The 26,946-nt window shown below is 40.1% G+C and overlaps 1 protein-coding gene across 2 annotated transcripts in view; it reads right to left on the minus strand.

Annotated features, from left to right (window-relative positions):
• PDGFC (platelet derived growth factor C) overlaps positions 1–26,946 on the minus strand; it is a 245,712-nt gene that overhangs the window by 112,407 nt on the left and 106,359 nt on the right. For both annotated transcript variants that reach the window (XM_032779132.2, XM_075066348.1), the window contains one exon: positions 716–911. In XM_032779132.2, coding sequence (XP_032635023.1) covers positions 716–911 — 196 coding nt within the window. The remainder of the gene's footprint in view (positions 1–715; positions 912–26,946) is intronic.

Here is a 26,946-nt window from a genome sequence, read left to right on the forward strand (position 1 = left end):
TCTATCATGTCTTTAAACCATGATTTGAGGACTTCAGTAACTCAGCCAGAGTGGATGGGTGAGGTTCTGTGGCCTGCAATGTGCAGGAGGTCAGACTAGATGATCATGATGGTCCCTTCTGACCTTAAAGTCTCTGAGTCTATGTCAAGGGGCACTGTATCTTCACATGCCATTTTTCATACAGAAATGAGATCCTGACCATTTGTGAATATTAGAAGATTATATGGTACTTTTATTAGAATAAGGGTGTTACATTCTAATGCCTTGATCAGAATTCCATCTGAGGTAATATGCCTACGCAAATTTCCTCTGCAGAACCAATTGGAGACACTTTCTTCTTTACTTCCTGCACTAAACTGTGTAGTATTGCACTGCACTGCTAAACAGAAGCTGTATTCCTCCCAGATATGACTATATATATTTTTTGTTCGAGGTTAGGGATGTCGTTCTGGATTTTCAAAGCTGCCTGTTTGCTTTTGAGAGTCTAAGAGTTTGAACGTTTTAAGGTCAGCATAATTCTATGGCTTATATGTTAAATGAAGTGGGCGAAGCTTTTGACTGTAAGTGTAGATACTTTTCTGACATCAATCTGAAGAGAACATACTACTAAGGTACATTTTATTACTGTGCAAGTGATGTGTTTTGGCAAACTTGATAGTGCCAACATAGCTGTCACCATCCTCTCTTCAAGTTGTATATCAACTAAATAACTTACTTGCATATGTCATCTTCTGGGTCCTCGAGCCCAAATCTTTCATCAAAAGTAAGTTGTATCCACACATTCTCCTCCACTGCTACTAATCTCCATACCAGTACAGTGTTGCGTGGGTAAGCATGTGGGAACTTGGGACTGTGAATACTTCCATTAGTAGACACAGTAATAATCTTCTCATGCTGGGGATCTTGTACTCCTATAATAGAGAGACATACACAAAACCAGATATAGTTAAGTCTTTATTATTTTTCTGCAGCAGTTTGTTTCCTGCACAATTAAAACCTTTTTTTGTTGGTGGTGGTTGGGTTTTTTATTTTTTTGGGGGGCCAGGTGCAGTTGGCAAGGATTGATGAGTCTAGGAAGATTTACATAAAAACAACATAGCAGACTGCGGAAGAAAATACGTATTTATTTTTTGGTTTCTAAGTTAAATGCTCAGACCCAGATCCTCAGGTGTGGTTGAGGAGAGCACAGTGAAACTCAGGAGCAGGACATCTGCAGTGGGTGCTCCCCTCATCCTAGGCAAGCTGTGTGCCAGAACAGTACCCTGGCAAAAATTAAAGCACCCACAAGGACTATTTAAACTGTTTAGGTTGCAATGGCCTCTATAGGCCATTACAACAACAAGAGGTCACTGAAGTTTAGGAAAGCCCTGGGTATGCCTACTACAGAAAAAAGGATGATGTTGGAGCAGTTATACTGATTCCACCCCAACAGAGGTTATCCCTAAACTGGTGATTTCCTCCTACGGCTGACTAACTGGCTTTAGGACTGCCCAAACACAGGGAAGACTCTGGGTCACAGTTTTAGAAAGTTCCTAAAGGTGTGAAGCAAGGCATTTATGGATGCATTTAGAACAGCATATTACCCTTAAATGATGGTGAACCCTCCTCACAGAGCGTCATTGCCTCAAACTCTCAACAGGTGTCAGCCTATCGTAAAGCTCTGGAAACTCAAATGCTTGGCTTATCATAAGACAGCATTCGAACCACAAAATGAATAAGCCACAAACTATCTTTGCCCTTTAAAGCATAGAGCAACAGGATCCTACTGCAAAGATTACCTACTTCAAGTTGGGAACTAACTACTATAAGGAAACATAGGAAGAAAAAAATTATTTAACTGGAGAGTGGTGATCTACACACACACTGTTAAGGCAAATCTTATTCCTAAGGATCTGAAATTCACATAAATTCACATTCAATAGTTAGGCATTAGTTAGTAACAAATTAGTAATTGCGAACAGATGCCGACAAAACTGGATAGATTTTTAATTTTATGGGATACGAGTCCTGTAGCCCCCAAAACAGAGTCCCCAACACCTCAGATAAAGAAGAAATTTCATTAGCTATAGTAGTAGGATTTCCATCCTCTGTGAACTAGCCACTGATTAGAGGATGACAAAAATCACACACATAAGCAAGTATGACATCCCACCCAGTAGAGGGGAGTGCTGCACATACTGATCATGACAGTAACTACATTTTTTTGTAGTTTTATACTGTGCCATACTGTTTTATGAAAATTATTGATTAATTTTGTTTCCAGAGGAATGGTCTCTTACAATTCACTATTTATCCTATTATATTTTATTTATATTTAAAAATGCTAATACATATTTCAATTATGTGTTTCACAGTAAAATGTTTACCCTTTGGTTTACAGTGAAGAAAATTACAATGTAATTGTAATCCTTCTTTTAGATCCACAGCTAAATTTTGGCAGCTAGAATTAATGTATTTCAGAGGGAAGAGAGTACAGTAATGACGTTACAATTCCAGAGGCATTAATCTGCAATTAAATATAATTTAAAGTCTGAAGGACTAAAGCCTTTTATTTGTGGTACAAGAATAGTAAATTCTCTTTCAAGTTGAATTGCTACTCACATAAAACTGATAAAGAAAACTGTGGTTTTACTGAGCATCCACACACAATTTGCAGATGACTGTCAGTCTTGTGCACAACTCAAATAGCACAGCCTATAATAATAAAAAAGAAACAAAATGCAATGAGGAATGTCCTAATTTAGACTCTGTCTGCTTTTTTGTTGGCTGAGTCACAGAGCATTTCTTCAATAAGGTATAAACTGAAATTTCCACACTAAACACTGGAGCCAACAGTAATAAAGATGACATTACCAGAGATTATATGAGAGTGCTATTTTCACAGTATGTAATGGCCTACTATTTTGCCTATGTCTCAACCTTGCTACTGTGGCATTCATGTCACTATATCAAGCACCATACTTTTTGATATCATATTTAGAGATTCATTTTCCTTTAAAATGTGCACAAAACTGCCATTAATACTAAGTTTTACAGTGCACGTGTATATCCTGAGAAACCTAAGGTGCATCTCCCTTCTTTTCTATACTCAAGATTATCCTCTACAGAATGCTTCAGGTTAGGAGGGAAAAGTATTGGCTCATCAAAAGATTACAGCAAATTCACCAAAAAGGGGCAGAAGACAAACTATGGGGTAATTTAGTCAACGGAAGTTTCAGCACCTCCATTTCCTTGAACTCATAATCTGTTTACAATGTAAAAATATATTTGCTTTAGCATACAGCCTTGTTCTATGAATACATCAGCTTCTCTTGTGCATTGCTTGTTCCATTTTAAATATTTGCTCTTGCATGGCAGAATTTCTTTTATGTGACTACAAAGGCAAGTAAATTGCTGTCACTGGAGAATAAAGCTTGCTATTTGTCTTTAGATATGGTGTAGTATTCCTTCTCATTCACTGTACAGAAATGCATGCCAACCAGAGTCTGAAAAAATAGTCTCTTCTAGCAAGACTAATTGGCTGTTCATGCAGATTCATTTCTGAAACCTCTTTTGAACAAAGTGGGTGTGAAGAACAATGTCACAGGAATATAGCTAAGGATACTTAGCACCTTTCACATTGGATTTGAGCCAAAAGTAGTAAAGTTGCTTCACAGGGAGGAGATATCATATCCTAGTTATTTTAGGGATAAACCATCAAAATCAGGATTTAAAAGGGAGTGATCCAATTTAGCTGAGTTCATGGTTACCATCTGCATAATTTCCAAGTCATTTACATTAATTCTCTATTATGCTCCATCTGCTTTTCAATTAAAAAAATAAGTGCAGCTTTGGACAATGTGGGCAGTAAGTTTCAGTGAAACTCTTCTAAAAACCAGTTTAAGGAACAGCAGGCACTGAAGCAGCTGAGGCATCCTACTGTTTTAGTCAGAGGGAAATAACAGACAAGGTGGCTGACAACACATGTTCATTTGCGTGTGTGTGGGTGGAAAAATGTAAGAAAAATGGAACACACATTGGTGGTTTCAGAATGGGATGGACATAGCTGTAGATCAGTGGTGAAAGAAATATGGTAGGATCAAAGAATACTGTGCAGAGAAAAACTGAGATAACTAAGCCTAAGGGGTCTGTGAATATGTGGTGATGTCATTTTCACTGGTTATTAGGCGATAACATCACAAACTTGCTGTTTGTTACAGGATGTTCCATTCTGAAAAATAGGCTAGCAACAGTTTCCTTTAATGTGACACCAGATACTACTCACCTAATTTAAACATTTATCAAGGTAGAATGTCCACCACAGAAAATAACAGGATTCCAAACATTCTGAAAGCACTATACTATACGGACCCCTTAACTGAATAGGTAAAATAGACATGAATAATCATACCAGGAACCAGATAAGCCACTGGGTCTGTAAACTAAAAGCTCAAACCACTAATTGGACAAGCACAATCCTATCTATTTCAAGGTACAATAAGTCTTTTCCCCCAATGGGGCATTAGGTTTCAAAACTGCAGACCTGAAGAAGAGCTCTATGTAAGCCTAAAAGCTTGTCTCTTTCACCAACAGAAGTTGGTCCAATAAAACAGGGTTTCTCAAAACAGGGGTCGCTGCTTGTGTAGGGAAAGCCCCTGGCGGGCCAGGCCAGTGTGTTTACCTGCCCCGTCCGCAGGTCTGGCCGATCGCTGCTTCCACTGGCCGCGGATCACTGCTCCGGGCCAATGGGAGCTGCTGGAAGTGGCGCAGACCGAGGGATGTACTGGCCACTACTTCCGCGATCAGCTGGACCTGAGGACGGGGCAGGTAAACACACTGGCCCGCCCTGCCAGAGGCTTTCCCTACACAAGTGGCGACCCCTGTTTGAGAAACCCTGTTTTAAAGTAAGTGCCATGATTCCTCTATAAGGTAAAAATTAAGTAAATCAAAAGCAGATGTGGGGACAGAGAGAGCAGAGCAGGGTAGGAGGAAAGAACGAAAATGAGGAGCTTGTACTTTGGGAGTGCCACTGTGAGGGCACATTCATTTAAGAGATTGTTAAAACTGATCTAGAAAATTCTTTATTGCACTGCCCACAAGGTACACTTCCTGTAGATAAAACAAGCTGAGAGTAAAGCTAACCATGCTTTACCTTTAACATTGACAATTATTTAAGTGTTAATCATTAATCCTTTATGAATTTCAAATACTCTCATTTGGGCTATGTAAAAGAGACTGTTAGACATCCAGGGGACAGGAATAGCATCATTCTGTATATGTTCAGCACTGCCTGGAAAATAATGCCAAGCTAAAATGTAAAGGAATCTCATTGTTTCATTGTATAGAGTGTGACAGAATAAAAACAACTCTGGATTAATAGGTGATATACCTTCAATAGAATTAATGGTACAAGAGATAATTTTTATAAATGTGAGTTCTGTCTCTTAAACTTAAAAACAAAAACAAACAATAAGCTGCCTGTTTAGGCAAACACTTCTGGTCAGGAATAGGAAATAGCAGAAATGTAGTAATTTAGCATGCCAAAAGGATTACTTCCAACACCTTTCACCTGGAGGGAAGAGGGTTGCAAGCTGCAGCTGTTCATTGCCAAGATTTTTATTTGTAATTTTCATTAAAAAAATTTTTTTTAATTATTTTGACCGACTACACAACTCTTCAAAATTTTGAAAAGAGAAACAAAGGATTTTTTATCTAATTTATTTCCTCCTTTTTGGTCTACTGTAATGTGAATCTATTTTCAAAAGGAAGATCTAGAGAAAAAAGTAATACGTTTACCCCTATGCAATTGTTAAAAACAGATAATGACTAAGACATACAGTAAACATTTCTTAAGACATGAGAAGCCTGTGTGAGAAGACATCTGGATAAATACCTTTTGGGGAGTTGGGTGCGATGCTTGTTTTATACCAAACAGACTAATGCCTTCAAGGTCAAACTGACCACAAATTAACTAAAGGAGTGATAAAAGATGAGAAATGAAAGACAAAAAAATGGGTCCTTGACAGGCTGGATGGGAGGGAAGAAAAGGAGAAAGGACTGAGCAAACTTTTCTCTTTCCCTCCTCATTAAGTAGCTTGACTCTATTTGGTGTACTCCCACCTTCCCCGCTTTGACCGGTAGTTTAACAATACTGAGCCCAATGTCACACTGCTACCCCCATGCTTCCCCTGTTGTCTTTGAACGGCAGGCAGGGCTGGAAACACAACACTCTTAGTTAACCAGATACCACTTCTACTTGTCTAGGCTTACCAATCCTCTAGGATTGTCCTGGAGTCTCCAGGAATTAAAGATTAATCTTTTATTAAAGATCATGTCATGTGATGAAACCTCAAGGAATATGTCCAACCAAAATTGGCAACCCTATACTTGTACCAGGTCTCTGGACAGTAGGATTCTCCTCAGAGGAAGGAGTCCTATGCCTCAAAGGAAGCATCCTCTCTTCCATGCCCATATTAGATTGTTTTGGTCCCCATCACCCAATTTGGGGTACAATCTGGTCAATGTTGTTGTCATCTGAAGCTGAACCCTTCAAACAAAGCATCTTCAGTGCCAGAGACTGAGGAACTATAGAGACGGGAAAATTATTAACAGGCAACATTTAAATTAACCTCATCAGAAATCAAAAGGCTTTATCATCTCACATACTACAGCCAGAAGACTGAAAGCAAATACATGACTTCTTCATCAAAATCAATATTTTTTATATGGGGATTACATGACAAACTTTTTGGCCAAGTAAAATAGTTAAGAATGTGAACATCACTGAGGAGAATCCTGAACATTCAGACTGAAATCCAAAGGTGCAGCAGCACAGATGGAGAGGAAGGATTCTGTGCAATGGGAGGGCAACCTCAAGAATTGGTCACAAATTCAGCCTGGCTCTTTTTAAGCTCAAACTCTGCTACTGAGCCAGCCTCTTTGTATGTGTAATCATCTAAATTGACAATATACCTTCTGAATTCAGATACTATATATACTGTACACATCTTGTGATTGTTTGTACAGGTGGTCAAATAAGTGGAAGTGTATATAACTGTGGGAACACCTGATGCACTTCAGAATTAAACTTCTTTGGGATTTTTCACATAGTGGAATGCAGGTCACTGAAAGCAGTGTCAGGAACCACGAGAATGTACCCTATCTCATCCCATGTTTCATTGACTGCAAAGCAAATCTGACCTGTTTCCTGGAGTGGGTAAGTTTTATGTCCCAACCCAATTCTGGATAGGAATTAACTTTACATAGGTATGCAATTTCAGCTAGTCTAAATAAAACTGTTCCAGAGTGCTCTTCAGTGGCTTCTTTCTGAATTATTTGAAATGCTTTTTTAAATGAGTGGGGTTTTTCTTTGACATTTCCCATCCAAGCACTGACCAAGCAAAATGTCATTAGAGCTACTTTACAGTAGATAGTTACCTTAGATATCTGGTATGGTTGCATGGATTTTCTGAGTTAGACAGCTACAAGTCTGATGCATGTTTGCTTTCTGGGTTTCGTGTTACCTATACCCTCTTATACAACTGCATATGTGAAATCTACAGATGACCCTCCAATTATTTTCATCCTGAGAAATGTATCTAAAAATCTGACAACCACAAGAATATGGTAAACTCACTTCCTAATTAAAAATCTTAATTAAATTAAATTGATGAGGTTATAAATACTAATATAAACATAGGCATAGCTACAACCTATAAAACTTAAAGGTTATGCAACAGTTCAATCTGTGTGTATTTAGAGAAAAACATAGCATATCTTGTTTATATTAAATATACAGAAAAAAAACCCCACTTAGAAGCACACTTAGAAAGCTGTCTATCCATTTAATGCCTGCAGGTCCATCCAGATGTTTTCAGGGTTTCTTCTTTAAGTGATCATGTGAATGCATTTATGGTTATAACCTCTATTGCTCCCTCTAGTAGCCTGTTCTAGCTCCACACAATGCTTAACCTCTGGATAAAGGTATTTCTCCTGAATGTATTACCTTAATGAGGTTCACAAATAAAACCCTGAAATTTGACTTTTTTTGACAGACTGAAAGTGCTTTATCAATTTATTCTTTTCGAAAACAAATGATTCAAGAATTTTTCCCTAGACTAAAAGAATGTCAGAAGCTCAGCACTCACAACCTTACATTACAGTTCACATGTGATGAGTAAAAATGTTCGGTAAAGAAAGACATTCTAGCTGTCAATGGAGCTAGAACAAGAAAATAAAATAAAAATAAATGAGGTACCTGCTTCTCAGATAAACCAAGCCTGTCAGTTGTCACGTTACAGTAAGTGGGTTGAGGGGAAACTTTCAGAGAGTTGGAAAGAGATTTGGCTTTTTTATTTATCCCCCATTTCTTCTTTACCTCCTCTGGTTCTTCCTCTGTTCCTCATCTTACTCTTTTAATGTAGCTGAGTGGCAGCATTGCATACCCGCTTACTGCCAACTGGCTCTTCTCTCTCAGGCAATCAAGGAAGAACCTCCCACTCTGCTTAAAAACATATTGCCAGAACAAGGAACAGAGTATACCAATCAGAGGTGTGCTCATGTGTTAAGCACTGCAAGGTACAAGAGCCTGAAGGGTTCTGGGCTCTCAGCTCTGGCCACATGTTTTAGAAATAAGGGTGGAAAAGGAGCAGACCGGCTGAGCAGCTCCAAAATGCCTGAGTGGGGCAAATGGGATTTAATAGGAGACTGGAGGAGATTGCCAGGGGTGAACTGTGCCAAAAGCTTGTGCATTAAAGACACAACATTGTCGATCACAGCCAAGGAGTGCAAGTGCAACTCAGGAGGGGATGTTGAAACAATGGCTTTAGGCCATTTTTGCATTCCCCTGAACCTGGTGCCAATGTGGACTGAGTCAGTCCTCAAGCATAACCACAGCAGTACGAACGCTGCTCAAAATTACACCATCTACCAACGACCTCAAAGGATTGTTGCTGCAACTGATGATTGCCAGAGCTCAGGAAAGCTCTGGGCATGCCCCTGTGTTCCCAGCATAGGAGGAGCAATGGAATGGCCCAGGAATAACTAAACAGCACACAAGGATCCCACTATGTTGGGGTAATCCTCCAAAGCTGTACGGCTGCTTTATCTAATAGTAGGGTGCAAAGCAGCCCAAATGCAAAGGAAATCCTGAACCGACATTTATCCTGAATGTTGAAGCAGCCATAGCAGTAGGAAGTGATAAGAACATTGAGGAGCCATAATAATTAGTTAGAGAAAGTTCCTATTCCTAAATGAAACAAAATAAGGCAATGGTCACTTCAAAATGTACTAAGAGAAATAGAACCACTAAAAAATAACTAAATTTCTAACAATGGTATAACTAAAATATCAGAGAAGATGACTACAAACTGGGATATCTGTGATTCAAAAATATAATTTACAGGTAAACAACACTTTTATTTTGGTTGTCTCCAATACACTGGGATCTATCTAGCTGTCCCTTATAAGAACCAGGGCTGAGGTGAAGTAGAACTCTGGTTTAGAGCCTTGGACTTTGGTAGGAAACTGAGAAAGGAATATTAACATTTAAAATCATTAATGTTTTCACAAACTGATCACTGGAGGTTTGAAATACAGACTGAAATAATATCTCCCTGGATGAGAGGACAAAATACCTATAGATCCCTGCTGCAAGGCGCAGGCAGAGGGAATACTACCTCTGTGGCATGTTCCTTCTGGATTCTACAGCATCCCTTCTGTGTGACTGGAATCTGCACCTCTAGCAGGTCATGATGTCATCATCAATTCCATGGGAAATCCGCATCAAGTTAATCACAGAGGGTGCGAGTTAGGTGCACAAGTCCCAACGAAAGTCAGTGGAACTTGAGCACTTAAGTGCTTTTGAAAATCCCACCTGGAGTCAGGAATAACTTTTGTACCCACTCCCTCCATGCTGCAGAATTGCTCTGGAGAGAGGTTCTGGAGGATGTGGCAGATGGGGGGAAGCACTCAGCAGCCTGGCTCCTTAAGGACCCACACTCTCAGGGACCCAGAGGGGACTAGGGAGAGATAGGAGTGAGTGTAAAAAGCACAGGACGTCTGGCATCCACTCTGTGATGCACAGAGCTCTAAAAGATGCATGGGTTTTGGTAGCTGGACCCAGATAGGGAAGGGAAAATCACCTTCCCAAGAGAATGATCAAGCAAAAATCCCAGCAGCAGAGCCCAGTGAAGTTTCTAGTCTGCTATGTGGATGCATCCTACGCTGGAAACATGGGTCATAATCATTATTAGATACACTGATAACTTTCCTTTGATTCTAAGTTGTATAAAGAAACAGAACAAGCACAAAGTTTATAATCCTTGTATGTTCTGCCAGGCCACAGTCTAGCACTCTGGATACTCCTCAAAGGAGAGGAGGGAAATTAAGCTAGGAGTTTTCATAACATGTATGTTAAGAATTTTTGCAATAAAAGTAAACTCTATAAGATTTGATTTCAGACCAAATTCTTTTGGAAAGTCATCTTGATCTGGAATGTTTCAACATTTTTTCCATTAGATACGTATTTCACTTTAGCCAAGTTTAGGAATTTCTTTTGATAGATGTCAGATGAGGTACAGTACTTGCGGCAATGCCAGAATAAGTGGATGTGTTGCTATTGGTTTAATATCAGGTGAAATCCTGGCCCCAATGCAGTGGATAGCAAAACTCCCATTGATTTCAATGGGGTCAGAAATTCACTCAGATTTTATTAAACTCGAATATTTATAGGAGGAGGATTTTGTAATAAAACTGGTACACCATCAACCTTAGGTTTTTTTTCAACCAACAATCCTGTAATCAGCATGATGGGAAATATTTAACAGCTTGAAAATATGTTCACCACATGAACATATAAAATATTAAAGAGTTTTACAATACTATAATCGGAAGGTCAATCTGTTTAGTAACATCTTTTTTTCCTTACTGATGAAAAACAGCTCTTTTTAGTCACAACAGCTCTATGGCACTTCCAACTCTTTTCCTTTAATTAATTCTTAATGACAGATTCGTCAAAGAGGCTTTTGGAAACAGCATATATGAATTCTGAATTAGTGAATACATGAGTAAGTGTCATCCTCCAAAGAGCAGTACTAACAGAAACAAATTGTTTACAATGCTAATAATGCAAATACTGAGTTAAAAACCATAGCTATATTATCTCATCACCCAGCAGCACATTGTAGAGGTCCTAAAGTATCATATACAACTATGTTAATTACCATATATACTCGTTCATAAGCCAAATTTTTTTTAGTAAAAAAAATTGAGAGGGAGAGGTAGGACACAGCCCTTCCCCCCAACAAAAGGAGCAAGGAGAGGCAGCACAACCAGCAGAGCCAGAAAGGAAGAGGCTTCTGGCCCCGGTGCTCTCCTCGCAGGCTCTGAAGCAGCTGCAGCTCCGGGGCTGGCGGACTGCAACCATGCCACTTGGCCCCGCCCCCCAGAGCATGCTGTGGCCACACCGCCTGGACTGCTGGAGCATGCTGCAGCTGTGCCGCCTGGCCCAGCCCACTGTAACATGCTGTGGCTGCGCCGCCTGGTCTGGCCTTCCAAAGCAGGCTGTGGCTACGCTGCCCAGCCTGCTGGAGCAGCTCCAGCCAGGCCAGAGACATCCTTCCCTGGCCCCCTCCAGATAAGGTGGGAAGAGATGGGATGGGGAGAGTGTGGGGGTCCCGGGCTAGGGGTGGGGTCATGTTGGGGGTGGCCACAGGGCTTACTCCTCTGATCCCCAGCTTCTCTCCCCAAAAAAATTTACCCACCAGTTGCTGTCCCAGCCAGTCAGGGTAAGCAGCTGGTGTGCCAGGACACTTTGTTTACTTAGGTTTACCTCCGTGCCTACCAATGTTCGAGGTAAACAAACCGTCTCAGCCCACCAGCAGCTTATCCCGATGGCCTGGGAGCCAAAGTTTGCTGACCCCTGAATTATAGGGTCAGTTTATGAACGGGTTATAAAAAAAAAAATCAATTTTTCCTTACCCATCTTGGGGAGATCAGCTTATAAACGAACCGGCTTATGATCGAGTACTTACAGTAATTATTTTGATATTTTAAAAGTATTCTCACAATTTTTGGGTGCATGTACAATAAACATATTTATAACATTTTACCAAAAGTCATTAATTGGTCCTTGCCCAATCAGCCAATCAAAATTAAGAAAGCTCTCCCTTAGTTATAAGCCAACATGTCCTCAAAAGCTTATGGGAACAGACATTTGCAGTGTGCCCTTAAAGTCAGCAGACGTGAGCTGTATCAAATCAAGGGGGAGGGGTGAAAAAATTCTAGTCAAGAGCCCTTATTCTGAGTGATCCCTTCCATTTAAACTATGGGACTCTTAGTTTGACTGATTGACTTGATCTCCCTTGCTGAGGTATCACAAGAGAAAAGGAGTGGTTTTTCAGGTAAGGAGCTCTCAAACTGTATAGAATTTTATTGATCAAAAATCGTATCTTGAATCACACTGGAAATGGATTTGAGATTATTACAAGTCAAAGGGCAAATGTGATATGTGTTCTCAGAGAGAGACACTCCACAAAGTTAATAGGCAGTCACATTTTGTGCTAGCTAAAGTTTCTGAATTGTTTCCAGGGGGGTAGCCTACAAGATAGAACACATTGCAATAACCTGATCTCAGCGTGACAAAGGTGTGGATAATTATAGCGTGGTCCACATCCAAAACTATGGACTACAGTCTTCTGGCCAAATGCATATGGAATAAAGCATCAAGTAGTAGTTGTGGTTCTACAGATATTAGCAGGCTGCGAACCTGTGTTATGAAAAGTGGGCATACACTCCCTGTCAAAGAAGTAAAAAATACCCCCCCCAGATTTTGATGTCAGTTTCTGCATTCAAAGAGTACTTCCTCATTCTAATTTGGACTGAGTCTCACCTAACTAGTGCTTGTCGGTGCACCTGTCTCACTATTAGATATTGACTAAATTGTTCAACTGCATCAGCTAGGCTGAATGAGGAAGAGATATAAAACGTGAGTGCCATCCACACACTGAAAGCACCATAATGAATATTTCCTTGCTAAACTTCCTGTTGGCCCAATATACCAGTGGAACAAAGGCAAGATAGAATGGAAACCTGTAGATTCCTGAATGAGAGGTGAAATTACCCAGCAGTGTTCTCTGCGATGTCTCAGAAAGAAAAGAAGCCGTCTACTCCTCCACAAATTTGCAGATGGGTGATCAGTGGTATCAAGGGCAGCAGACAGATATAAAGCAATCAGCATGGACACCTAAACCTTATTCATCATTAGTCTGAGAGATCATCAACAGTATTTTCCCTAATTATGTATCTCCTTACACCATTTTTCCCTTTTATGATGCTTGGAAACTGAAACCATTTAGAATTCATGTCCTATATAATTTTGTTGCAGCTTCTCATGTCTTATTTTCAATAATGGTGAGAAAGGACCCAGTCCTTCAGACACGCAGCACACAGAGCTTGCATTAACTCGAAGTGGCTTGAACAAGTACACCATCATGTGCATTGAAAACTAGTTAAGAGACTGTAAACAAAGGCTAATGATAAAAAGCAACATGTCTAGTTGCAGGGTGTGGGAAATCAGAGAGATCAGCAGGAGGTTCAGTTTTATTTAACATTTTTATTAATGAACTGGTACCAAGAGTAAACAGCATATTAATGAAACTCAAAGACAATACTAAACCGAGTAGAATCATAAAAGTCAGAACAATGACACAAAGGAGTGATTAAAAATATGAACAGATAACAGTAAAATGAGATTCGCCTTGGAAAAATGCAAATACCCATAGATTTTGGAGGAAAAAAACATGAAGCACATGTACACACTAGGAGAGGACACTGGGAAAGTGCAAGCCTCCCAGCCCAAGGAAACACACTCAAACTTGCAGGGCTCCAGCTAACATGATATTTTTAGCAGTGTGGACTTTGCAGCACCTGCAGAGGCTTGGCCTAGCCAGTCGAGCTCACACTCACCCTACCCACTGAGTCCAAACTCAGGTGACTAGCCTGAGCATCCCAAAGCGCTGCAAAGTCCACACAGCATACTAGCAGGAGTCCTGTTGGCATGAATCTATCTGCTTGGGCTGGGAGGTTCACTCTCAGCTGCAGTGTAGAAACAAGAGCCCACTGGATGAGTATGACAACAAAAGAGAAATAAGTTTTCAAAAGGACATCGTGAATGGGATTTATTTCCCATCTTATGACTTCTTATAGATGAGCAAAAAATAAATAAAAATTAAAAAAAAAAGTGACATAATTTTGTGGTTGGTTTTTCCCCCAAATATTTTGGTGAAAATTTTCATGTTTTAACTAACATCTTTCCACGTTTCCTTTTTCTTGTTTTCAGAGTAATAAATATTTTAAAAATGAAATGTCAGCTTAAAATAAAATAAATGAAAAATGTTAACAACGTTTAATGAAAAACATTTGTACAATCCCCCCAAAATCATGAAAAATGTATACGTGAATAATAGGCCTTTCAATGAAAAAATGTCCATTGTAAAATTACAACCATTCTATTATTATTTAACATTGTATTAGGACAGTGCTTAATGGCTATAATCAATATTGGAACCTATTATGCTAGGTACTGCATCACACACATCCACACACAGTCTTTGTCTTAAAAAAATTACAGTCTAAATAGATAACACAGACAAAGGAAGTATGATTAACCCCATTTTACAGATGGGGAGTTGAGGAAAGAGAGGATTACATGATATGTCTAAAGTTAGACAGGATATCTTTGGCATAGCCAGGAATGGAATCTAGATCACATTAATCTCAATAACACCCTCCATCTCTTAGGAATCTCTTAGGACATTCCAATATCTCACAAATGCAGTTTGATTTCATCGTTCTTGAATATGCATGACCAGAATTGTACAAACTGTTCCCAATCAGATCTTACCAGTGTCTTGTATAATGGTATTAATACTCCCATACTGCTACTGGAATAACCCATCTGATACATCCTAGAATTGCATTTGCTTTTTTTGTAGCCATAGTCTCATAGCCATCCCCTGCAATCAACTAATACACCCAAGTCTTTGTCCTCTTCTATGTGTAACGTCTATGGCTACACTAGCTAGGGGGAAAGCACAAGGGTTATCAATCCTCTTGCTTCTACGCATAAAATCCTTGGGGTCAAAAGTAATTTTCTCCTCAATATATTGGACAAGACCATATGAATGTATATTTATATAGCTCATTTTATCCCAAAGGACATCAGAGTGCTTTACAAACTGATCTATACAACACTGCCAAATAGAGACAAAATAATCCACACATTTACCAAAAGAAAGAAAAGGGATTTAGCCAGATGCTAGCATAATTATACTCATCTTATTGTTCGAAACTAGCAGCCTATTTAATTTTAAAAACAGCAAAAAATATCCACCTCCCTTTTCATTTCTGAAAAGAAGTCTTGAAGTTTAAATCTCCTCATCCTGATGGATGTGCTTGCTTTGATCTGTATAGCTCTTGGAAGTCCGGAACCACTGGAGAAAGATAAAGTCTCAGGTCTGGTTCAGAACTGAGTCTGCTTCTGTATCTGGTTTTCAGATGTGCATATGAGGAAAATGCTTTCTCGCATAAATATGTTGTTGAAAACGGTAACAAAATTGTAGTAGCTTTTTCTGCCAGCAGGGAGTACTCATTTCTTAAACTCAGCTAAAAGTTGATCAATGACAGATTTTAGAAACTCCTTTTCAGTTCATAATCACAGGAGATCTCAACCAATTTCTTTTTTTCCTCAGTGCTCAGTATCTACACTGAGAAAGTGGTATCATTAAAGGAGTTGCGAATCCAGTCATTATCACCTGCCATAGCTGGAAAGTATTCTCTGAACATTGTGCAAAATCCTTTTAGGTGTGCAGTTATATTGGTTTTAGCGCACTGATCCAACCGAAGTTTATGATCTGCAAGGAAATCATGAAGAGTACTGAAACACTCAGTTTGATTGCTTTCCAAACACCTTTCCCAGAACTGCAACTTCTATATCATAGATTCAGATCGGTCTTGCACATTGAAAACTGTTATATTGAGGCCTTGAAGAGATAAATTTAGGTCATTAGTCCTCAAGAAAATGTCTGCTAAATAAGCTAGGCTCTGAAGCCAGACATGATTTTCCATACAGCTGGCAAGGTGGAAAGGGTGGCTGTTGAAAAATACCTAGGATTTCCAAACAAACAAGCACACAAGGATTTTGTCCCAGGAGAGCCATCTAATTTCGGTATAAGTCAACCGAAATATGCGTACTGCCCATTTCTTCACAAAATACGTGAAATATTCTGGCATCTGTTGGCCATGATTTTATGAAATTCACCAATTTCACTGCATTGTCTAGCACTTCCTCAGGCATGTGTTTTGCCGCAAGGGCTTGTCTATGGATACTGCAATGAGTCCAAGAGATGTCTGATGCAACCTTTTTTGTTCAAGCTACAAATCCGGTATACTTCACAGTCATTGATGTGGCCCCATCAGTGCAAATGCCTAGGCAATGAGACCAATCTATTTCCTTTTCTTGGAAATATGCATTAGTCAGATTGAAGATATCTTTTCCATTTGTATGTTCTTTCAATGGTCGGCAAAACAACAAGTTTTCTTCAATCATACCTTCATTCACATAATGTACAAACACTAGCAAAATAGATAGATTAGTAACATCAGTTGATTCATCGAACTGTATAGCATACTATGGACTACTTTTCACACTGTGTACAATTGTGGTCTCTACATTACTTGACGTCATTAATTCTTCACAACAATGCATTGTTGGTCAAAGGTACTATGTCAATCCTTTTTGCAGCCTTTTCTCTGAGCATGCAATGAACTACATCTTTGACACATGGACCAATCAAGCTCTCTGCTATAATAAAGGCTTCTGATGCTTTTGCTACTTGGTAGCTCAGTTGGTATGAAGCTTCAAGTGCATTTTCATTATCAGTACTTGGTTTGGATACAAAACAGGTAATGTCACTTTTCCACTCAGCTAATTTTCGCTTGAAAAAATCAACAGGCTTGTCAATTTGTGCAGGGTGCCTAGTTTCATGTGGTGCCGAAGGAGAAGATTTGAGACTGCTGTTTGCTAGAACATCGCCACAAATTATGCACTGTGGTTTTGGACACTCTTGATCACCAATGCATGTAAAGCCATATTTTATATAATCGTCATATTTTCTTTTCTTCATAAGCGACTTTGCCTGACCATCATAATTATTTTACTTAGATCTTCCACACTTTGGACCTAACGAAACACTAGCTGATGTCAAATGTTCATTTTCTCATGTCTTTATAGTTTCCATTTTCAGCCACTTGTCCATTATTGGGTGTACAACAGTTAAAATAAAAACAACATACTGAGAACTCTAACAAACAAACTAATAAATGAGAAGATTCGCTCATGTCTCACTGCAACAAAACAGCACGCCACAGAGAATGACTGAGTATCAACTAACTGCTATATCGGCTACAATGACCTTGGTGCCAGTTTGGCGCTCAAACACTTTTTCTTCCATCATTATGGATTTTTTTTCCTAGAACCCCTGTAACATTTTGCGAACCCCCAGGGTTTGGGAACCACTGACCTAGACTGAACTACTGTAGAACATAATACAGAATTTCACCCAGTACTTTCTGCATCAAGACCATAATATCTAGTTGAGCTGGAGTGCTTCTTTTGGAAATACATTCAATCTTGATTTAAAGACTTAAAGTGATAAATTGTTCCAAAGGTTAATTGACTTTACCCTTTAAAATTTTCACCTTATTTCTAGCCTAAAGTTGTATAACTCTGGTTTCTAGCCAGTGGATCTTGTAATGACTTTGTCTGTAAGACTAAAGATCCCTTTATTATCCAAAATCTCCCTATGTAGGTACTTTGAATCCATTATCAAGTAACCTTTTAACATGCTCTTGAATTATATTAACTCCAAGGTCTCAAACACTAAAATAGGATTTCCAGCCCCTGAAGTCACTCATGTATCTCTTTTCTGAACCCTTTCCAATTTCTCAACATCTTTTTTTAAATGTGCACACCAGAACTGGGCAGAGTATTTAACAAATGGTTTCACTAGTGAGATATAGAAGGAAGTAATACCACCTCTTTAATCCTACTCAATATTCCCCTGTTTACAAAACCTAAGGATTACATTAGCTTTCTGAGATACAGCATCACACTGACAGCTCATCTTCAGCTGGTTATCCACTGTGACCCCTGAGTCCTTTTCAGAGCCACTGCTTGCAGGATGGAGGACTATACCCTGGAAAGTGTGACCTATGTTATTTGTCCTGAGATAGACCTGGCATCTATATTCAAATGTTGTTCAAATGAACCCATCTCACCAGAGCTGACCTCTCCTTATTTATCTCCACAAATGTGTGCCATCTGGAAACTTTACCAGTAATGACTTTATATTTACCTTGTGATCATTGAATAGCACTGGACCAAGAAAAGATCACTGCAGGACCTCCTAGAAACATCTCCTCTAGAAGATGTTTCTCTATTTACAATTACTTTTTGAGATATTCAATCAACCAGTTTTTAATCCACTGAATATGGGCTACATATTTTGTGATTTTACGGTTTTTTTAAATAAAAATGTCATGTGGAACTAAGTCAAATGCCTTACAAAAATACAAGTTTATGAAATCAACAGTTACATTTATCAACCAAAATTGTAATCACATGAAAAACATTAAGTTAATTTGAAAGGACCTATTACTCATAAAGCCTCGTGAATTTGCATTAATTATACTTCCTTTAATTCTTTCCTGATTGCACCCAGTATCAGCCTTCCTTTGATATTGCTCAAGTTCAGTGTCAGGATAACTGTCCTATAGTTACCCAGGTTATCCCTATTACCCTTTTCAAAGACAATTACATAAACTTTTTTCCAGAGTTCTTGAACTTTCCCACGATTCTAAGATTTGTGAAAAATCAACATTAATGTGTCAAAGAGCTTCTTGGCCAATTCCTTTACAACTCTTGGGTACAAGTAAGCATTGCAAGCTCAGTCAGGTCCTGCATTAGTCTTAGGTCATATAATGTCTCTGAGCAAAGAAGCCGCTATTACAGTGAAGAGGTCTGATTCACCACTGTTTCTCTCTAAATTAATGCCAAACACTTGAATCTAGCTAAACTGAGCTTAGGTAAGGACCCAAAGGCATCTGGTTCACCACTTTTATACTTCCTTACTCCCATAGTTGCTGGGGAGTGATTTGTTCACCAGAATAGGTTAGAGCAGCCTCACAGATGCTCCATCCTATGTCAGTTGTAATAGTCCTTTATGGAGCATTATGCTAGCTGAGGAGAACTGGTGTGCAGCACGTTCCAGGCAGATGCCCTCCTTGTCTCATCACATCCTTGGCAACACCCCACCACTAGCAAAATCCTCAGCTGCCTATTTAAGGCAGCTTTATAGCCCGTTTCTGCCACCTGAGCAGGGGGATCTGGCCCACTGATTTCATGGGAGCGACAATAGCATAAACTTGGTGTAACACAATAGTGAATCAGGCCAGTAGGATTCAAAGCTCATCATGCCACATTATATGTGCCTCAAGTTTAGAAAGGAAATCAGTCTCACAACTGCATGATGTTTTCATAGGCCTGGAATCAATATATTCAGAGTGACCTTTATTTTAAGGTAACAGTAATCGTGTGATGGATTTTTTTTCTACTAAACTATGAACTAATATTATAAAGGTATTACTCTTTATTGTAAACAGAACATCAGTATCTCTCCACCACCAATGAACTGTAATTTTGATTTGTACTATTAAGACAAAGTTTTGTGTGGCACAGCAACAAGTCATTCAGAGGAGCAGGATATCTTTCATCAACACCATATCTTAGTCCACGTTTAATTTGCAACTTTATATGCTGAACATTTAAGGAGGCATATATCAGTGGTTTAAACACCAACAGAGGAACATGATGTTAGTTCAAATGGAAACAAAAAGTGGGAACAACAGGGCCTCACGCTGGTGACCCTATGGCGTTTAAACAAAAATAAATACATTTGCAATTTAATCCAGCACCCTAACTAACAGGGCTTTTGAATTAGGCAGCAATAAAACACCTATAAGAGCTACACATAAATATCTTGAGTATTTGGTGGCTGAAGAGGAAAAGAAAGTAAATAATTTTCAGACCTACTTAGTTTATCACTGCATACTTCCAGCAATACCCCAAATGTCTAGTAAAATGTTATGGCCTCTCATTTGGTTTACATAGTCCACCATGGCACGGTATGGAAAATAATTATTCAAGAATACTTCAAAAAGTGTGAGATTGATCCAAAACAATTATTATATTCAGTTCCTGTTCAGATTTGAACCAAATTAATTTCTTTTTATTTCCCAAATACCGTAGTCTGAGTCAATTTTAGGAAAACCTTGCATAATAAAAAAATAAAAGCAGCTGTTTAAAGTTGAAGCTTCAATTAAACCACATTAAAGCAAGGTATTATCTGCACATCAAAGCCTAGCTGCTGGAAAGAAATATGAAGTGCCGGATGCCAAATGTTGTCTGAGTCCACTCTGAACTTGAATATAGTGGCAAGGATTCCTGAGTGCAAAGCTAGTATCAGTGATTTTTATTTTATTTATTTATTTATTTAAAGAAATGTAGTTAAAATATTTTTAGCGCTAATAAATATAGTGCATGTTTTGGGCTGCCGTGAAAGCAGACAGGATGAATAAATGACATTATTGTAAAATCTGTTTTCATGACTCAGGATATATTAGACCTGTATGAACACTCACTTCCCCCTGATCTGGTTTCACTGAAACTCTTTGACTATTCTCTTGCATGTGGTTTTTAAAATGGCAGTGGCTGCCCACAGTGACAGAATAAAGGAACAACATTGTTTTTGACAGTATACTCTAAATAGATTATTCTGCTGGGTGACACTGCATGGAACTTTTCATGAGGTCAGACAAACACTTTACACTAGTAATTTTACCCACAAGTATTTCCACTGACTTGATATTGGCTTTGATAGTAGAGAACTGTGAAACTTAGCAATATACTTTACAAGCATTTATGTAAACATTTACTTATTTCTTGTTTGCCTAAATAGCTATGCCTGCTGTTATTTTATCTATAGCTAGTCAAAAAACTGTAATCCACCCTATCACACTTGGGTTTGACATATTAACCTCTTTCAGGTTTAATGAATGAAGCCACCAATTTTTGGTGTGTGTACATGTGAGAGGGGTGGTGGTTCCGAATGTAGTAGACATTTACTTATCAGTGCAGGCTTTTGACAGCACACCACCCAGCTCTTTGTTCTTAGCCCTTGTTTCGCTATGCTTAAATATGGATTTAACTGCCTGGGTTTAGGCAACCAAGTTTAAAAACATCGTCCAATATACAAGTGTCATAAGAAGATAGGTAAGGGTTAATTTTCCTTTTACCTGTAAAGGGTGAACAAACGGGGAACCAAACACCTGACCAGAGGACCAATCAGAGACCTGGATTTTTTTTAAAGTCTGGGAGGGAACTGGAAACTTGCTCTCTTTTTGTTTTCCTCAGCTGTGAGTAAACAAGCTTTTCTTCTAACTCCATCTTCTTTCAAATATTCTGCTATAAAGTGTGAGTACAAAGGAACCAAAGTAATCGGCTGTGATGAGCTTTGATTTGTATTTACATGGGTGTTGATTTGCTGGACTGGTTTAATTGGGCTATCTTTTAAATCAGACTGTTTATTCCTATTTTCTTATAAGCCATATTCCTGTATTGAGTTTCTTAATGCAGTATTATTGTTCTGTATTTTCTTTCTTTTTATATAAAGTTTCTTTTTAAAACTTGTGGGAGTTTCTTTTCCTAGTGAGGCAGAGGGGAGAGGAATTTCTGTGCCAGGCTAGGGGGGGAGGGAAAAGCCCAAGCTCTGTGTCTTACTTTCCTATTGTCCCAGGGCGGGAAAAGGCTACGGGACAAAGGGAGGGGTGAATCTCTTGTGTGAGCTGACTAGGTTTGAATGCATAGCCTCGGGGAAGCTAGATTGCCTCTCTGGTTGTATTCAAAGGGAATAGGACAGCATCGCACCGGCTAACCCAGGAAAGGGGGGGAAGCTGGGGGATGAGATAGAGGAGACCCAGGGGCTCTGGGTCTTGGAGGGGTCCCCCAAGGAAAGGTTTGGGGAACCCGAGGGGGCCGAAACCCTGGAAAACTTCGGCTGGTGGCAGCGAAATAAGATCCAAGCTGGGTATAAGCTTGGGGGAGGTTCACAGTAAGCACCCAGATTTTGTACGCTAAAGTCCAGATTTGGGAAAAGTTTACCACAACAAGTAGATTCTGTTTTCTAAAGTATAATAGAAAATACATTAAGTCTTGGGTTACTGAAATGGTTGGGAGGATGGGTGAGAGAGAGACAGAGAGAGAAAATCTCTAAACTGTCCCAAAATGAAACAGTAGTTTTCAGAGGGCCCTTTTTCAATATAGAAGGACAAATAGCAGAGGAATGATGATTGAAAGACAACACATCTATGACACTAACAGATGAAAAAACAGATTTTGCTTTAACAGGCTACTTGTTCTTCCAACCCCTGCCCCTTCCCAACAAATACGCCTCTACCCAGATATAATGCTATCCTCAGGAGCCAAAAAATCTCACTACCTTATAGGTGACACCATGTTATATCGGGTTTGGTCTGGTACACCATGCCGGACTGGACCAGCTTCCCCAGCGGTGATTTAAAAGGCCCAGTGCTCCAGCCGCTGCGGGAAGCCCCAAGCCCTTTAAATCACTGCCGGAGCTCTGGCAGCAGGGCTTAGATAGAGGGTACTTCAGACAGGCTGAGAAAAAGATCCTGCTTGTTGGTAAGAACGGAGAGCTGTGTGCTCTCCACAAGCTCATCCTCCTCCTCATCATCATATTCCCCATCTGCAGAATCCTCAGCCATGGCTGAGATTACCTCCGCCTCAGAATCCATGGTCAGAGACGGGGTAGTGGTGGTGGCCTCCCCTAGAATTGCATGCAGCTCAGCGTAGAAGCGGCATGTCTGCGGCTCTCACTTGGACCTTCCATTTGCTTCTTTGGTTTTCTAGTAGGCTTGTCTGAGCTCCTTAACTTTCACGCGGCACTGTAGTGAGTCCCTATTGTGGCCTCTCTTCATCATGCCCTTGGAGATTTTTTCAAATATTTTGGCATTTCGTCTTTTGGAACTTTGTTCTGCTAGCACGGAATCCTCTCCCCACACAGTGATCAGATCCAGAACCCCCTGGAGCTCTTTCAATTCTCAGACCGCATGGTTACCTGTGGATGGTCACCTGTGCTGATCAGCTCTCCACGCTGGGCAAACAGGAAATGAAATTCAAAAGTTCGCGGGACTTTTCCTTCTACCTGACCAGTGCATCTGAGTTCAGATCGCTGTCTAGAGTGGTCACAATGGTGCACTGTGGGATAGCTCTCGGAGGCCAATACCGTTGAATTATCACCACGCAAACCCTAATTCGAAATGGTAATATCGATTTCGGCACTACTCCCCTCGTTGGGGAGAAGTACAGAAATCGATTTTAAGAGCCCTTTATATCGAAGTAAAGGGCTTTGTTGTGTGGATGAGTGCAGGGTTAATTCGATTGAACTCTGCTAAATTCGACAAACTCATAGTGTAGACCAGGCATATATGATTAAGGTTGCTTAAATCTTTCCATTCTAACTCTGTTTTCAATCACTCATACCTTTCTGGAAACATTCATCTTTCAAGCTGATATTTTCCAGAACTGGTCTCTGCCCAAAAGTCAACTGTTTGGGAAAGTTTGAAGAAAAACTTTTTAGCCATTTTTAATTATGAGGCTTGAAGAGGGCATAATCTTTTCCCAATATAAAAACAGATGATTCCTCTTTTGAACAGGTTTAGCAGCATACAAGGGGTTGGAAAGATGAAATATGAGACCTATGAAAGAAAGTGCTTATACAAATCAACAGAGTTTTCAACTGAGGCGCTGATCTTGTATCAGGATCTGCTGAGACAGGCCTCTGTACTAACGGGTGAAGAGACAGTTCAGTGGTTTGCACATTGGCCTACTAAACCCAGCGTTGTGAGTTCAATACTTAAGGGGGCCATTTAGGAATCTGGGGCAAAAATCTGTTTGGGGATTGGTCCTGCTTTGAGCAGGGGGTTGGACTAAATAACCTCCTGGTATTCTATGAATGTGGATTCATACTGAAGGTTCACTTATGTGGATTCATATTGAAGGTTCACTTATGTGGATTCCCACAGGAATCAAACCCAACTCTTCTCCTCTTGTACTTCTAATATGAAGCCATTTGGGTGAAGATCATGTGACAATAAGGGTTACAACTCAATCTGGAAAAGATGTATTCATCAGAGTGATGCGTTTTCAGAGATCAACACAATCTTTAAACTGCTCCTTCAATTAAGGGTATATGCTTCATTGTAGTCAAAGAAGTCTGCAGCCTAGAAGGTCTTTCTACACTCCTCTCTATTCCAGATTGCATCAGTTACAAGAACCATATGCTTTCATCTATGGCTGACAAAAAATCTACATACACTTTTCCATGGAAGAGAATCTTGCCTTCACCATCTATGCTTTGGTGATCCATGTTCTTGATTACTCATACAAGCTCTTTCTGGGATTGACTATGAAAGCAACTTGTAAACTCCAGTTAGCCCATAATGCAGATACTTCTTGTCCCATGTATGGGGTGGGCTGGTAAGAGTACAGCATAATCACGCTCTACTCTTCAATTACTCAAAACTACTTGTTTTACTTGTGTAAAATTCAGTGTCACTATACACAAAGCCATCAATACCTAGAATCAGGTTAATTTAAATTTTAGAGTCTCCAAACCAAAAATGATATACCACTGTCAGAAATGCTGGGATGCACTGTATGAAAGGAGATATTAGCAGGAGTTAAGGCAATCTCAATACACACAACTTGCCCTAACCAGCCCACAGGCATAGGGTGGCACAAAAGCTGTGGCTGGGCAGGTGAAAAGGTAGAGATAGTGGGAAAACTGGGGAATTCCTTTCTCCCCCGCCCCCATCTGTATTGAGAGGGTATGTTGGGCACTGGGTTTACGGAGACAGTTTAGGTGGGAAGCTGGGGGTCTGGGATCACTTCTGGCTCTTCCTTCTCTACTCAGATCCAGAAGGGGGAGAACCAAAACTGGCTACCTGCCTGCCTGCAATGTAGTAACAAAGCAGCCCCAGGAGGCCTGGTGAACCTGCTGCAGGCCTATCCCTGAAGCCCAGCTGAATGAATGACATCTCAGCTGGTTTCAGTGTTTGTATGATGGAGATGCCAAATGCGAGAGTATCACAGGAGATGAATAATCTTTGGCAATACTGTTATACTGCACCCACATCTTTGAAAGCTGCTTCTCAGAAATGCCATTAAGATTAAGTCTGACCACATTTAAAGTTGCTAGATCTTGCTAGGCCTTTGCCCTGGATTCTTTGACTGATTTAATCTATTCTAAGCATAGATGCCAACTTCCCCCCTGCCTGGAGGGTGCTCGACCCCTCTCCGCCCCTGGCCCTGGCCCACCCCCATTCCACCCCCTTTTCTCAAGTCCCCACCCTGCCCCATCTCTTCACCACCACCTCTCCTGAGCGCACCACATCCCCACTCCTCCCCCTCCCTCCTAAGTGCCGTCAAACAGCTATTAGGCAGCAATGGGGCAGAAAGCGCTCGGAGGGAGGGGGAGCAGCAGGAATGCGGCGCGCTCAGGAGGCGGAGAAGGCAAGGCCGGGATGGAGGGAGCTTGGCTGCTGGTGGGTGCAGAGCACGTGCTAATTTTTCCTGTAGGTGCTCCAACCCCGGAGCACCTACGGTGTTGGTGTCTATGAATCTAAGTATAGACTGACCTCAATTGACCGTCCAGATCACTTTGCATTCTCAGTCTTAAATCTCTAGGTAGTGTGGGAGTACACTATACTAATAATATACTAATATAAGCCATGCAAAGTGACCTACCATGGTAGGTGCTTTATAAATGCATGTATTTATCATTTTACGCATAAAATAATGTTACCAAAATAGTTCTTATGGGATGCTGACATTAATTGTGTATAATTGGAGATGTGTGAAGCCCACTGCAGGTGGGGCTGAAAATCAATCTGTTCCTTAACTACTAGAAAGCAAGTTTCAATGCTAAACATACAATAGGGGCTCAAGATTTCCTCCCACCACTTATGCATATGCAGCAAGGATCATTCATAGAACCCTTATGAGACTACTGTAGTGGAATATAGAGAGAGCCTTCCTCCATCTGTCTCCCATTTATTCACCATTCCTGGCCATTGGCTGGGAATGGCGAACCGCGGTCACTGGTAACTGCGAGTGGCCTTATCTGCGGACACTCAGGTAAACAAAGCATCTTGCGGCCTGCCAGGGGCTTACCCTGAACAAGCCGTGAACCAAGTTTGGGAACCACTGGTCTAGATAATACTTTGTCCTGCCTCAGTGTAGGGGACTGGATGACATAGCTATTGAGATCCCTTCCAGATGTACATTTCTGATTCTATGATTGTAAGTCAGCAAATATCAGATGTCTATTCATGATAACACCTGCCCAAATAGGTCATTAAGTCAATATTCTCAGCAGAATCACCTCAATTATTTAGTGGTTGCAGTGCCTTTTTCTGAAGTATTTCTTTTTAATCATTCTATACAAAAGGATCCAAGTGAAATATTCCATAAGAGCCACCAGTCACATCCATTTTCAACTTAAGAGTTTTTGGAACTAGTTTGATTCATTTCTACAAGTTAGAACATGAGAATGAAGCAATATTTCTTTTTCCTCTCTAAGGGTATGTCTACACTACGGGATTATTCCGATTTTACATAAACCAGTTTTGTAAAACAGATTGTATAAAGTCGAGTGCACGCGGCCACATTAAGCACATTAATTCGGTGGTGTGCATCCATGGTCCGAGGCTAGCGTCGATTTCTGGAGCGTTGCACTGTGGGTAGCTATTCCATAGCTATCCCATAGTTCC

Source organism: Chelonoidis abingdonii, chromosome 5 (genome assembly GCF_003597395.2).
Source record: "Chelonoidis abingdonii isolate Lonesome George chromosome 5, CheloAbing_2.0, whole genome shotgun sequence".
Classification (NCBI taxonomy): domain Eukaryota; kingdom Metazoa; phylum Chordata; order Testudines; family Testudinidae; genus Chelonoidis; species Chelonoidis abingdonii.